The 16,147-nt window shown below is 40.6% G+C and overlaps 2 protein-coding genes and 1 pseudogene across 63 annotated transcripts in view; 2 read left to right on the plus strand and 1 right to left on the minus strand.

The window, feature by feature from the left end:
* The window catches only part of LOC127696398 (uncharacterized), an 837,478-nt gene that overhangs the window by 541,677 nt on the left and 279,654 nt on the right, over positions 1 to 16,147 (plus strand). The window lies entirely within an intron of this gene.
* Positions 1 to 16,147, minus strand: part of LOC127696390 (ubiquitin-conjugating enzyme E2 G1-like) — a 167,488-nt gene that overhangs the window by 39,544 nt on the left and 111,797 nt on the right. For 11 of the 46 annotated variants that reach the window (XM_052199056.1, XM_052199063.1, XM_052199028.1 and 8 more), the window contains exon 6: positions 14,321 to 14,436. The exons of 22 other annotated variants lie outside the window; for them this stretch is intronic. In XM_052199056.1, coding sequence (XP_052055016.1) covers positions 14,321 to 14,436 — 116 coding nt within the window. Of the gene's footprint in view, positions 1 to 8,956; positions 9,084 to 9,178; positions 9,242 to 11,052; positions 11,521 to 14,294; positions 14,437 to 16,147 lie in introns of those variants that run through there. 13 more of the 46 variants (XM_052199055.1, XM_052199061.1, XM_052199067.1 and 10 more) reach the window with 13 other exon arrangements.
* On the plus strand, positions 3,914 to 5,052 carry LOC127696389 (vomeronasal type-1 receptor 1-like; annotated as a pseudogene).

Here is a 16,147-nt window from a genome sequence, read left to right on the forward strand (position 1 = left end):
ATCCCCAGCTCTCCCTCCTGGTAGACCCAGTTCTCTGTGGCTGCTCAACAGCTACTTATGCATATTAGATACTGGTGTCATTGTGTTATGGATGGGCCTGGTGCTGTTCTTGTGAACCAATCACCTAATTAATGAAGGTGCCCATCACTGGGCGAGTAGGCTGGACTTCTTGGTTGGACAGAGAAAGAGAGGAAACAGGAGAGAGTTACTTCCTCTAGGAACCAGGTCAGTAGAGAGGTCAGATGTAGCTGTTAGAGTTTCTTAGTATCATGGTGGATTTGCAAGGATCTTCCACCGGAGGGATCAGATTTTACTAAGGCTTACAAGATTGCATTTATTTGCTGCACTGTAAGACTGAGTTACCATTGTTTCTCAACTAAGTTTGTGCTACATTTTCCTCCATGTTGCACCTCATCTGGGTTCAAGAGAGAAAGGTATGGTGGCCAAGTGTGTGTTTGCCTGAGGTGCTCCACAAAGGTCGTGAGGGATTTGAAGTACGGGGTTGGAGTGGTAGCAAACCACCAATAGGAACCTAGTGAGCTAGGTGGAGATGTTTCAGAAGCTCCTGGACAGTGACTCTCCATGAATCTCTATTGCATGGTCCCTGGGGCAGAGGGTTTGAGGCACAAGCATGGGAACGTGCCAATCACACTTTTTAAATATTTCACTCAACATCATTGCATCCATGTTGAGATAAGGAGACGAATTGAATAAGTAATTTCCCCTCTGATACCATGTAAATGAAAGAAATAACTCAAGTATGTAGCTTTTAAATAATACTACAATTTTCATTTTTAGTTACTTAAAAAATAGGCTATTCCATTGATTCTAAAGTGTAACTAGGTAATCCCTAGTCTCAAAGAGAGTCTATCCTTTGGCATCACTAACCCAATCCACAGACACTTTGGAGTAGTGAGAAGGCTGTTGAATATCCTCTAACCTGTATAGATAATGTATATATTTGAGAGCTGTGGGAATGAACACTACAACAAAAGATCTATAACATCAAAGTGCCTGGCTAGATACCCTACATGTCTCACAGGAAATTGCCCATGTGTTATGATATACAAAAAAAAATGTAATAAGTCTCTCTCTCTCTCTCTCTCTCTCTCTCTCTCTCTCTCTCTCTCTCTCACACACACACACACACACACACACACACAGAGAGAGAGAGAGAGAGAGAGAGAGAGAGAGATAAATATAGATATAAATGATATATAGATGATATCAATATAAATGACAAATAGAAATAGATCAACTATGTTTTTAAAATTGTAAACTAGTAGGTTTTAATGGAGCCTTAATATTATTATTAACTTTTCCTTTTCTCTGATACATGCTATATTTCCAAGATAGATTAATTGTCTACAGTCCATTGTCTACTTACATCCTTTAAACAACTGTGTTCTAACAAAAGTCCCCTAACCATCTATATTTTACTTCACTCCTGACCTTTATAAAGTATTCCAAGTGAAACACACATAACTCAAGATTCAAAACTAATGTCTAAAAATTGGGGAAAATGCAGAACATTTCTTTTAATTTGTGGAGTATCATATGCATAATCATCAAATTACCTAAAACATTCATAATTACATTTTGCTTAAGAGATGTATAATCCCCATTGTATAGCGATCCATTCATTAACTGATGGACAATTAACCTGGTTCTATTTCATGGCTACTGTGAATACAGTGGGATGGACAGGGATGGTTCTCTCTATTAGTCAATGATTGCTCAGCCCATATCCTTTACTGTATGTACAAAATTGATTATTTACATTTAGAATCTATAGAAAATATCACAACCTATTATACTTCTAATAAGCCTTCATGGTATATTAGAAAATGAGTCATGATCTACCTCAAAGCAAACGGACATTGGAATAACGCAAGGACATATGAGTTAACACAGGCTTCTGTTGCTTGATTTGTCAAACTAAAATATCCTTGTCCAAGAATAGGAAAATGCAAGACTCCAGATAACATGCTTATGGGCTTTCTGATGTCAGCACAAGTTTGCAACAGTGAATGTATACAGTGTAATGCAGTCCCTGGAAATACACCTAACAATTCTCTTGATCTCCCTGGTAGTACACTTCTCCACACCTGATGACAGCACCAATTCTGAACTTAGATTTCCCCAAAGAAAGTAAGGAAACTTGTTTTAACCTCTGTTCTACCCACTATGACCTAGAAAACTCTTGGGCCTCATTGATTACTAGAAGGAAAGCATATTGATTTGTACTGGGGATACATGTGTTTTCCATTTAGAGGTATTCTAGAAGCTGTATAAAGCCATGCCCAGTAACAACACAGATGACAATGTATTGGACTCTGTAAGCGACGTCTGTCCCTTTGTGGGCTCTGATATCTCACCTCATTCAGCCATTTGCACAACATTTCCTGGAAGATATGAGACTTCACCATTCCTTTGGATCTGTCTTAGGGAACAGATACACTGAAAAGATCTTCAACAGGAAATGAAATCAGAGCTTTTTCTCCAGTACCTGATTAGGAGCAGGCCTTCATCCCTGTGAGTAAACCCCATCCTTGTGGTAGGTAAGATTCCTGCAGCTTTATGTTTCTGTTTAAAGTTCTATTCTCCTCCCTACAGTCCAGTGTATTCTGAAGTCAACATTAATCATTAGAAGGAATTTGTTTTTGTCTCCACAGTTTACATAATTTTGTCAATGATTTCTCTAGGCAAAAGAAATGTCTATGTCATGGTGCAGCACTCATCTGAAAATGCCTTTTAATGTGACTTTCATATGTGATATGACAGATTTTTAGTTGTTGGATAAAAGCTTATTGTTTTTATAAAAATCAACATAAACCATGTAAGTTGGAGACTAAACAGGAGCATTCAAAATCTGAGTTTTAAAAAAATCTCTGTATGCAAAGACTTTAACAGAGGTGACAGTAATGTTTTTGGATTGTGATTGATGAAAACTGGTCATTTATCCAATATAATTCCAGCATCAGATTCATTAGAAATACAGTTAAAATGTGGACATTTGTGAATCAATGATATGCCTGGGTCTCTCAGTTTTCTTCACAATAGATATTACAGGTATATATCAATATTGTCCTTTATAAACAGAAAGCTATTGACTTTTTCAGAAATATTTTCTTTCTAAACAATGATGAGTACTATAAAAGTATATAAACACAGATTGGATTATTTTAAGGGAACAATCTTTATAACATTCTATATAAAGATCTTAATTCAAGTTCTTATATAAAGTAAGAATATTAATTTTTCATTATCATTTGTTAAAATTATTTGATATATTTTTAGTTTATATGCACTGGTGTTTTGATGGTATGTATGAATGTGAAGGTGCCAGGTCCCTGGAACTGGAGTTACATACAGTTACAAGGGTCATGTAGATGCTGGCAATGGAGTGTGGGTCCTCTAGAAGAGGAGCCAGTGCTCTTCACCACTGACCCATGCCCCCATCTCTTAATTATATTTTGGAATATTTAATTATCTTATGAATATGATTGTTCTGCCTGCTTGTTCAATCAAAACTGCATAAATACAGTTCCTCAAATATGAGCAGACTAGGACCATCTCTTCAACAACAAATTACTATTTTTAGCACATTGTTTTGAAAGATAATGTTGAATTCCAATGGAGCAAAAATGCACTCATGTCTACAGATATACATGTATACACATGCAGAACCCATAATGTGTAGAAATATGTGTTTATGGTGTTGAACATGAGAGATAGAGTTCCATCACATGCACAATTCCATCATGAGGGAAAGGAAGCAAAATAAGTGTAAATTAAATATTCTTGGTTTTTTTCAGAGAAAACTCTTGTAGTGACAAAGCAGGGCCACATTCTTGAGATAAAAGACTCCAAAAACAATTGAAAATCTCAAATAATTGGGAAGATTCTTGAAGACAACAGTGTCCTACCTGATCCAATGAAGCTATCTCCATGTTATCTCAAAATAAAACCCTGAATACTACAGAAGAAGTGGCTCTTCAGATACTTTTGCTTTGCCAGGCTGAGGTTGGGACTGTGGGCAACATTCTTGTGTTTCTTCATAATTTATCTCCAATTTTGACTGACACTCATCTGAGGCCCATTCAAGTCATTCTATCAAACTTAGCTGTGGGCAATACCTTCAATCTCCTCTTCTTGACATTTCCAAACCATATTACAGTTTTGGCTCCAAGGAAGCCTCCAACTGACCTCACAGGTAAACTTTCATACTTCTTTCACATGGTGTCTCAAAGCACAAACATGTGTTCTACCTGTGCCCTGACCACCTACCAGTTTGTCACTCATGTTCCTGGTAATTGGACAAGGGTCATGCTCAGAGAAATACCCCCAAGTTCATGACATATTTTTGTTACAGTTGCTGGTTTTTCAGTGTCTTAAATAATGCGTACATTCCAATGAATGCTAGTGGTCCACAGAAAAGACACAATGGCACTGATTCTAAAGGTAAGTGGATCTGATCCCTCTTTGTTGTCAGTGTTGGCATTAGCTTATTGTGGTTTGCCCAGGACATTTTATTTATCAGCATCATGATCTGGACCAGTTTTCTCTATGATGATTCACCTGAAGAGACACCACCAGAGAATGCACTATATACACAACCACAATCAGAAGCTCAGAGTCTATGCTGAGACCAGAGCAGCCCACACTACAGTCATGCTGGTGGTCACATTTGTGACCTTTTATCTTCTAGACTGTATTTGTACTTTCTTTCACATTTCTTTTGTGAACACTCATTTATGGGGGAGGTATGTCAAAGAAGTTCTGACTGTAAGCTTGCCCACCGTTTCTCCCTTGCTGTTGATCTTTAGGGATCCTAAGGGTCCTTGTTGAAGACCCTTCATGGTGGGGCTGCAAAGCCATATGACTGGGGTAAGAAGTCTGGAGCAAGAGAGTGAGGTCAAGATGTGTCCAACCCATGAGAACCTAAGCCTGAGACTGGAAGGAGTAGGACTGTTCCCTCCTCTCCAGAGTTGGACCCTTGTATGTAGCCTGTACAACTTCCACGTCTGCCATGCAATATAGTCATGGATCCTGGTGGCCAGGTTTTGCCTTAAACTTCCTATCTCTTTATTAAGACAAGCCCAGCTATCAGTGCGAGTTCTTCTTCATGTGACTGATGAATTTCAAGCACCTCAGCCTCTGGAAATGATGTACACTCAACACAAAACACTCCCCACACACCAGGGTTTAACAGCCATTCTTCACCCCTAATAAAGAGAGCTAATTCAATATAAATTGTCTCCAGAGAAGGTTTTTTATTCTGAAGTCACATTGGCTGAGATCCTGTTAAACCATCTACCAGGCTAAGCTTCGGTGCTTCAGGTAAAGCAGGTGGGCTGTGGTACCATTATATCCCAAGGGCAGAGCAGACTTGGGGCAGAAACTGGCACACTATGAGGATCCAACAGGATCTCTGGTTCAAGCAGGACTGGATGAGTTCATGCCAACCTTTGACATCATCCCAAAGACCCCAAGCCACCATAATCTGAGGTCCCTCAGGCTGATTTTTCTATTTTGTTTTGATTTATGCAATCAAGTCTGGTTCAGAGGCATGGAAAGGACAATGAAATCATCCGGCCATGTTACTCCCCAAACCTCTACCTGAACCCCAATAGTCCATGTGGGCATTGGCAAAAACCTTCTAACTTTTTCTCCGCAAAAGGGGGTAAAACAGTTACATGGCAGCCAAAAAATACTGCTAGGGTAGTTACCTGAACTCTTAAACCTGCAGTAAGGTGATATTTTGGGACAATGTGGAATCCCCTGATAGCTGCAAAGCCTCTGAAATATTCTTCTCTTGATCAGGTATTTCTTTTCCTTTTCTATCATGGGAAATATCTCATCATAAAAAATCATGCAGATTATGAAATTAAACTCCTGTGTAATAAAACTAACTTCAAATAAAACTCCCCTTTTTGGGGGATGGAATTAATGAAACAGCACCATTTATGGTCATGGGAAATTCTTACAACTGACTCACAGATCCAGGTCTTTTACCTGACTTGGCACAGTGACAGCTAAGAAGGGAAAACTCCATCCTTCCACTTTTTGCTTTTCATAGCTATTAGGGATGTTTTTGTACAATGTGTGATGATGTGTCTCTGTCCTTCTATGCCTGTCTAAGAAAATGTTAATATAAATTTGTTAAAATAAAAAGCCCATGACCTCTATCGAAGTGCAGATTTGTAAGGTGGACTTCTGAACAGAGGGAGGAAGTCTGGTATAGGGAGATTTTCTTCTAAGACACTCAGGAAGTCTTACTGCAAAATAGAGGAGAGGAAACTAGCCGTGTGTCATATTAGTATAAATGTGATAACTGAATTATGAGCTAGTTGGAACAAGCCTCACTTAAGGAAGGATTCTCTTCCCCTACTTGAATACAGGCTTTCCTGAGGTCATGGACAAAGTGCTAATGCAGAGCAGCCACAAGGGGACAGTACACCATCACTTTATAACTGGCTGCAAGGCCAGCAGAATTCCTGACTTCCTTATTGGCAAAGTTTGGGGCCCCCATGCCCTCAAAACTTCCTTCTTATTTCCTGCTAAGGGACTATCAGGGAACAGGGACCACTCAACTACACAGTGCCTCCAAAAGGGCCAGCAGGGAGTGCTGGCTGCACAGCTCTTCAGCGCCTCCCACAGGGCAGGCAGGAAGTTCTTACTTCACAGCTCCTCAGTGCTGTGCACCAGGGACAAACTCAATCCTCAGGCCGACTCCAGATATGAGCCACAGGAAGTAATTACTGCACATATGGATGCCCAGTTTTCTTCTCTGTCACAGAGGGGACTTCTGATTCACGGGAAATGAGTGGTTGTTATGAGCTGCCAAGTCACTTTTCTCAGAGTTGAGTACTAAGATTTGGGGCTGGGTGGGATGGTGTATGTTTTTAAAGAGTGTCAGTCATTCTACACTGTCCTCAAACTCCCTGTGGGGAGGATGATGCTGAGTGTCTGGTCCTCTTGCTTCTACCCTTCAATCCTAGGTTTCTTGCCATAGACACCACATTGATTTGATGTTGGCCTAGAACACAGGGACTCCTGCATGCTACTGATACTAAGCTATATCACTAATCCTGTTGTTGCTGTTGTCGTCGTCATCGTTCTTGTTGTTTTTAGGATTCACACTGCCACCCAAACTAGACTCTTTTTCTCTATATGTACAGGCTGGTCTTGACCATAAGACTAGTCTCTTACACAGGAGACAGGCCTACTGAGCCTTCAGACATGAGATGATATGCATACACCTTCACCATAGCTCTGACATCTAGTCTTAATTAAAATCCGCAAACTCCCTAGAAATGACTAAATGTGAGTCAGGTGAGATTGCCCAAGGAGAGAGAGCACTAAATGTTGAAACAGCAGAATGAAGCCCCATCTTGCCACTTCCCTCTGCTGCATGTTTGGGCTCAGGCTTGTAGTCACTTGTGCCTTCTCTTCTGTCCATCATGAAGCATAGAGAAGTTACATGAGGTTAGCTCCACAGCTGCTAGTCAGAACACACCTGCTTACCTGGGCAAGAACAAGAAATGTGCACACACTCAAAGGAATGGAAGCAATCTTCAGATGTGTCCAGCTGAGTGCAGGCTCCAGGTAGAGACTTGCAGCTGAGATGAGACTGGACTCCAGCTGCACAGCAGGTTGCTGCTCATCAGAAGGGTCTCTAGATTCACCCTGGTCACAATAGCCATCATTCTCACACAGTGTGGAACTTGGTGGGGTGTCTGACTTCCCGTTGATAAGGCAAATGGTGGCCTGGAAGGAAGAAGCGTAGCAAGGCAGGAGGTGAGGAACTCCAGGGTAGAAATGGTGGAGAGAGAGGGCACAGCTGCCCCTGGAGTCACCCCACAGCTGTGGTTTTCATAAACTTTGCTCTGAGTTAGGTCTGAGGACTCAAGTCATGTGAACTATCATGGCTTTGGCAGGGGAATAAGTGTGGGTGGGGTTTGTAAAAGGTTGGCAGTAGGCTGTTTTGTAGAGGACACCCACAGAGACACTGCAGGCCTCATTCTCAACTTGGGAACCCATTTTAGGGAAGGTTGGACAGGCTGGCTAGGGAGGCTTCTCTAAGGAAAGATTATAAAGAATACCATGCTCACTGTGAGAAACAGAGCAAAGGACAGACACTTCCCGTCGATCCACTCTGATGTTTACTCAGGCTGGAGGAGAGGACACAGGGCTACTGTTCTGCAGACAACTCTGGGGCACTTTTGCACCTCAGCCCACTCCACTGAGCATGACCCTGTGAAAAGCCAGACCTGCCTGCCTGGGATTTTACCTGGACAGGTCTGGGCTGCTGTGCACATGTCTTCCTGCGCCGAATGGGCCAGTGACCACACTGGCTCCTGGACATCTGGCCTGGCCTCCCTAAGGCGCTATCTGATTCCCAGCCAGACTGACCCCCACCCATGACTCACAAGTCATGGAGCTGGGGCTGGTCCTCTTCCAGACTTAAAAGCAGAATGAAACAGGAGGGAGTGTCTTAATGACTTGAAAACACACAGGTCATACTGGGCTGCTGCCTGGCCACAGCACCCATCTGGCTTGCCAGTGACTCTCTGTTTCCTTTGGCTATGCCCTCACCCTCCCCTCTCCCTGCTCTCAGCATCTCTGCTCTCCACTTCAGGCTCAGAAACCATGAGGTGGTCTTTCAGGGGTTTCTATTGAATTGTTCTGAAGTGACAGAATATTAAGTTCCTAAATGTGCCACAAGGGGGCGCACTCTTCATTTCTCACAAAGGACAAGACAGAGTAAGGAATAAATGAATGAGGACTTGCACCCACCTGATCCTGGGAAGGACTCCAGGATCCAGCTTCTTTCCTTGGAGCAGGGTTCTTGTGGGAGAACGGCAGCAGCAGCAGAGATTTTGGAGGCCGTTCATGATTGTCTTCCTCCTGCCCTTGCAGTGGTATTGCCAGGTTTGAGGGGAAGCTCAGCTTGCACCCTGAGGCTGGCCATCAGAAATGGGCTTTTCCTGAATGACCACAGCTTTCCAATGGACAGCTTCTTCCTGATTGATGGCCACTTCCTGGGTGAGGTTATTTTCCTCCATAAGGGTCTCTTTCTGAAAGGTATCCCCAGAGGAGGAGCCTGTGAGTGTTACATTCTTGGGAGACTGCAGGGATCCAGAGAGCTGCTCTTGGGGATTGCAGGAGGACATATTCCTGTCAGGCTTGTATGTGATGACTCTCATGGTCGTGACAGTTCTGGGGCTTGGGGTACCTGGGAAAATCTGCATGGAAGTGGTAAACATACCACACTCTTCCTGATCATGGGGTGCCTCATGATTTGGTGAATGGTGGGCCTCCTGCTCTCATGGAAAGCCTTGAGTCAGATACTCAGTCCAAACATAAGAAGCCAATTACAATAATAATAATAACAACAATAATAAAATCTGGTTTGGTGGCACACACTTGTGCCAGGGAGACAGAGACTCCATGTCCTCCCTAGCCAGCCATCTGAGCCTACCTATCCAATTCAAAGCCAATCAAAAATCCTGTTTTACAAAAAACAGTGGATGGCACCTGAAGAATGACATCCAAGGTTGTCCTCTGGTCTCCACACGCAAGATTACATGTGCAGGGCCACAGGACCAAACTATCCTGTAAAAGGATTTTCATCCGCTGCAGTAAGAGAGCTCAATGGGTAAAGGTTCTTGCAGCCAAGTCTGATATAACCTGTCCAATACCTGGGACCTCTATTGATGAGGTTTGGTCTGTTGTATGTATTGTCCCAGACACAAGAAAGTGCACAGGTAGATCCAAGTGAGGCTATGTGACCTTGTCTCCAAATTATTTCTGATTGGTGAATAGAGATGACAACAGTCAATAGCTGGGCAGAAGAAACCCATGCAGGCAGGGTTTAGCATCCCAGGACTTCCAGCATCAGAGAAGAACCACAAGGGGGAAGACGCCATGGGTTAGGTGAGTCGTAAAATAAAGACCATGTGGGTTGGCTACCTGTAAATAAGAGCCGTCCAAATGAAACATGGCACATTCTATCGTGGGATTAGTAGTGGGAAATAGACAACAGCGAGAGGTGCGCAATCTGCCCAGCTATTGTGCTGATTAAGGCTAATTGTACATAGAAAGATTGTGTGTGTCTTTTATCTGAGAACTAAGTGGTCAAAGGCAGGGTAAAAACCGGAGTTGGGATTAAATAATTTCTACACCATCCACATATACAACTCCTGCCCACCCCCACATACACAAATAATAAATGTAATTTTAAAGGGGGTTAAAGCACTTGTTAGTAAACATGAGGATCCACGTTCGATCACCAGAACCCATGTGGTAGGACAATAAACTGCCCAGTCACTATCCTCTGGCCTCTATAAATGCACACTAACACACACATATGAACACAGAATAAATTAATGTAATTATTAATTAATTAACTAATTAAAGGTTTTTCACATCATCTCTTGTTGGCCCAGACTCACTTCTGTCTTTGGTTTACATAGCTCACTTCCCCACATCTACCTCTCCTTATCTCATGCCTATCATGCTTACATGTGTTTCTCCTCCCTAATCTCCACATTTAAATCTATATTAAACTCTTTATAAACTATTGTTCTGGGGACTAGACAGATGGTCCCCAGGTTAAAAGAACTTATTGTGCAATCATGAGGCCTGGAGTCCAAATTCCAGCATCCTCTAAACACCCATGAGTATAGCTTCCAGGAAGCAGATATTGTCTTAGGCAGAAATAACGAAAAACTGCCAGTGATTTGGAGGAAAAAACACCTACAAATGTATGGCAAAAATGCAAAAACTCTGTTCTTTTAAAATATAGCCCACAAAAGAGTTAGGACCTGGGTTATGAATGAAAAGGAAGTAAGTGAAAATCCCGGTTCCTTTCCTACCATGTAACCCAACCAAGTACCATTATTATCTCTACAAATCTGTTTCTTGCTGAGTGTGCCAATTTATATGCTGCTTCTCAATATCAAAAGGGAAACCACTTAGCAAAGACTCCTGGAACATAGTCCATACAGAGTAATTTATTAATTATTAAATTTTGGGACAAATGTTAAAAAGACAAGCAGTGTTTCATGTTTATTTTTAACTGTCAGACACAAGGCTTAATATCCTGACTTAAAGTTGAGACTGAGATATAAAAGGAATTACAAAAAGCCATTTTGCCAAGGACAAATGCTAAGTAAAAATAACTAGTACTATGGAAATATAATTTACATAGGCACAATCATAAGTTTATTAGAATAATTTGATGCATCACCTCAAAGTTTTTATTATTACAAAGATATGGTTTCATTTTCATAAACAATAAAGGGAAAACAACACATTAAAAAAAGAGAGCAAAGGTAGGAATGAAGAATATTACTAGGTTGCTTTACTTTCCAACTTAAGAACCAAAATTCAACACAGGAAAAACTCCTCGTACAAAAATGGTAGAAAACATCACACTAAAGATAATAAAACACCTCTCATTCCTGAACACTTCAAAAAACAGACTTCCCTGAGATCTTCGAGTTTTCCTGTCTGGAAACAAGAAGCCCCAGTAAGTTATTTCATCAGCACAATCCTATTTCCAACATCAAAGCAAAACCTAGGAAAGCCACTCTGGTGGCTTTCTCATTCTCAGAAATTTATTTTTATTTTATTCTAGACATACAGAGAAACTACTTTAAAAGTTAAATAAATTCTGATTAGGTGCACAGAAGGCTGTAGCAGCACAGCACAGCTCCTAAGTGCAGGTGGGGCCCTGGGGGGCTGTGTCCCAAACAATCTTATACTCAGGTGGTCTCTGCGTACATGTCTGTACATGTCTGCTCAGTCCAGAGCCTAACTTCTAAACTGACTCTTAGTACATTTAATTTTGATGCTATGTCCAATATTGACCCATAGAATGAAATACCATGAAAAGTAAAAGGCATTGGAAGACAATTTCTAGACAGGGTTGGCTGCAAACTTAATAAAAGAGTATCTAGTTGTTTTATGAATAGCAAATATTTTCACAAGTGCCAAAGGGGTTAAAGTGCTTAAGATACAAAAACATACATCATAATATTAAAACAAGAATATATTATCATGTTATTATAGCCACTTTTTTTAAGGAGAGGAAAATCTCCTTTCATCAATTTTCAATAGCAAGTGGAACTCAAACATTTCCTCTAATATTTGGCTTCTGATCATCTGCTCAGATTTAGAACTGAAGGAGACTTAAGTATAAAAGGTTGTTAAATATTATAAAACCCAGTGGCTGAAAAGAGGCAAAGAACAGACAGTGATGGAAAGCAAGACAAAAGAAGATCGCCAGCTCCTTGCTACTTTCAAAGAACAAGTGCCTACCAAGGCCAAAATCTCGATGCAGACTTTTTAAACAATCAGCCAACTTAGACTCACCCACCAGACTGCGCAACAAAGGAACTTAGACACTATTAAATATACACATCTGAGGGTTTTTCTCATTTTGACAGATGTTCAGGAAGTATTTACTTGGTGTTCAACATGCCACTAGTACTGTGTACTTCCTTCAGCTACACATTTCTTGCTTTCTAGAACTCAAGTTTTTATCTTTTTATAATACCATGTAGAGGGGCTAGAGAGATGGCTCAGTGGTTAAGAGCACCAACTGCTCTTTCAGAGGTCCAGAGTTCAAATCCCAGCAACCACGCGGTGGCTCACTACCATCTGCAATGTTATCAAATGTCCCTTTTTGGTGTGTCTGAAGACAGCTACAGTGTACTCGTATACATAAAATAAATAAATCTTTTTTAAAAAATAATACCATATAAAAAATCCAGAAAGATAAAGCAACGTTGTACAAAGGTGTGCTTAAGAAACTAACTACAAACAATGAAGCAAGGCCTAAACAAGTTCAGGAAGTTACCCCATGATATACTGACAAAAATCACTAACTCTCAAAATTTTCTGAAAACAGATAACAGCTAATAAAAGCCTTAGAAAACTTGAAAAACTGATAGATAGATAGATAGATAGATAGATAGATAGATAGATAGATAGATAGATAGATAGATAAAGTATAAATGTGTGCCTACAATTATGTTTCCCAATACAATGTGTAAGCAGATGATTACAATCAAGAAAGACTAATTCCAGAAAAGAAATCCAGATGCCCAGACTCTGTTTTGCCTCATCTGGGTCTTTTATAAAATAATCCCAGTGTTTTATATCTGACAAAACAGGGAACCAAAGTAACTTGGATAAAACCAAACTCTAGATCCTTTCTAGTGTGCTATATATCGGTCTTCTGGTAAATGCTTCTCTAAAAGAATGATTTTTTTTTAAAGATTTGTGGTTTTAACAATTTATTCCACAAGGAAATCAATGAGAAAGAATTTCCAATTTCTTTCAAATTGTAATGCAAGGAATAAAAACTACATAAAGGTCTTATGAATGTAAAGAGACTAGTTTTCTAAGACAGCTATGAAAATATTTCTTCTAAAAAACAAGTTCACTCAAATGAGGCATTTAGATTCTGGTTCCAAAAGAGGTTGTGTCCTTTCTTAAATCAGGGTTTCCCTACTCTGTAGCCTTCCCTTGAAAATACTGTTTTCCTGGTGCTATCTCCCAAAGACTGGGATTAGGGACCACCGTGTCTACCTTTAAATTCTTAAAAATACTGAAGAACACAAACTTCAGTGTCTTCACTGTGACATAAGCCAAATGGCTAATAACTTATTTAGTTAATATGAAAACAATTCACACCATGCTTTTCAATCCCAATCTAAATTTATACACAGTAGATTGGGTTTCAGGAAAACACCATCATCCAATTCCAGAAAACATAACTATGCACTGGTCATCTGCTCAGATTTAGATTTTGTTGTGATTCAAGTTGTCACTTGTAGAAGTTTGTACCTAGGTCTTCTTCCCAGCCCCATGCTCCCAGAAATAAAACTCAGACTCAAAATATGTATACTTACAAATATCTTGGCCTTATAGCTAGTCTTCTCTGACTAGGCCACAGTGCATTATAACCCACTTACTCAAATCTACTTTCTGACATATGACTACTTACCTGGGCTCAGGTACCATGTGTCAGTCTCGTCACATTTTCCCAGGCAAATATCTCATCCCTGACTCTATCCCAGAATTCTTTCTGCCTTCTGAATGTCTCATCTTGTATTCTACACTTTCCTATAGGCCATAGTTTTCTTTTAGTACAATACACAAGATATTCTCTCTACAGTCACTAGCATCCTTAAAACCTTCAACTTCAAATTGTTAATTATTCTAATTCTACTTGTACTTCTAAGGTACCAATACCACCAGCAACATCCTGAGCTTACCATGGCTTTTAAACACTCATGTGTACCTGCTTCTCCTTTCAGGATTTTATTTTGGTAATACTGCCACTCCAGCTGGATGTTAGCACCAGGATGAAAAGGTGACCTTCCTGTGCCATGGTTGCTGACAGAGCCACTGTTTTTCCTGTGAGAAAAAGAAATTGAATTGTTTCTCTAAGTACAAAAAGATGTTAAGGTCATGTAATGGATTTTTTTCATGGAATTTTAATTATATAACATTTGTTCCTTAATCACTTATGCATTAAATCTTAAAAAGCATCACCATATAACATCACCTAATTTTTTTTAAGACAGGGTCTTCTGAAATTCTCTATGTAGACCACGCTGGCCAGGAATTCACTGATGTTCACCTGATAGGATTAAAAGCATACACCAAGAGTGGCTCCAGCAATGTTTCTGATAAACCAACTCAATCTAAAACAGCACACCCCTTTGGAGCAGATCTCTGTAGATCCACAAAGATGTACTGTCTTATAGTGTTGCTATGCAGACAAATAGATGACAAGTTTTATTGATGATGCTATAACAATTCCTAAAATTTTATCTGTTATTATTAAGTTCTTTAATAGTGGAACTTCTATTAGGTCCTTTTCTGATAGTCAAAACTGCAATGAAAAGTCTGCCAGTCTCCCAAGTGTCACAGTTAAGTGTTGGGGTTCTGTCTAAGCTCCACCCCACACCTACCTGGAAATATCCAGGTATGCCCTGCCCCAGAGATCTGGCCCAGTATAAGAGGGGCTACTTGCTCCTCCTCTTTCTCTTTTTGCTCTCAGCTCTTCCACATTCTCACCTCTCTGCCCCTGGGGCTCTTCCTTCCTCCCTCCACGTGGTCATGGCCGGCCTCCACTAAACTCTCTCTATTCTCTCTCTCTCTGTTCTCTCTCCCTCTCCCTCTCCCTCTCCCTCTCCCTCTCCCTCTCCCTCTCCCTCGATCTCTCTCTCTCTCTCTCTCTCTCTCTCTCTCTCTCTCTGCCTCTCTCTCTACCACTAACTTCCATCCCCTACTCTGAATAAACTCTATTCTATCCTATGCCTGTGTGTGTGTGTGGGGGGTGGTCCCTCAGGCGCAGAGGTGCCCAGGCAAGGGCCCGCCTGGACACCTTCCTCCACGCCGCCTACCCACACTCACCTAACCCCCTATACTCTCCCCTTTTAAGCCCTTTTATTAAGTACTCTTAGATGGCAGCCAGACATTCTCCTACACAGAGCCAAGAGGTTGTAATACAACCAAAGGTCATAAAAAGGGAACTAGGAATTATTATAGGTGTTAGGACAGAAGATAAAATATTGACTGGGTTTATCTATACGAAATTTCACTTATAACTTAGTCATGGTTTTAAACTTCCTATTAACCTGTAGTGAAGACAAATGATAGATGTCTAGCTAGATGATTACTTCTAATGGATATGCATGTAAACATTCTCTTTTGTAAACTCCTTATTTCAATCGGTGATTTGATATTTTGTGTGAACTTATGATGAACTTTGTAACGTGTGATTATGTATTCTGAAAGATGTTTTAAGGGCTGAAGACAAAGAGAAGAGAGAAAAGAAGAATTTAGGTTTGAGGAACAGAGCTGAGAGAAGAACTGAACTGAGGAGAAGTTTTTAGTCATAAGAGAACAAGATTAGAAGGAGAATAGGAGAATGGAGAGTAGAATAACTTAGAAACTATAGGTAACATAAAATAACTAAGAGAACAATGTGCAGGATGCAGAGGGAAAGAAGAAAAAAAAGATGTTGCAGAGAACAGAAGGAGCAGGCAGGCTTCGCCTTGCCATAGGAGAGGACAGGTCCCATGGTAAGGACAAAACAGGCTTAGACTTATTTTTTTTT

This window comes from Apodemus sylvaticus, chromosome 11 (assembly GCF_947179515.1).
Source record: "Apodemus sylvaticus chromosome 11, mApoSyl1.1, whole genome shotgun sequence".
Lineage (NCBI taxonomy): Eukaryota > Metazoa > Chordata > Mammalia > Rodentia > Muridae > Apodemus > Apodemus sylvaticus.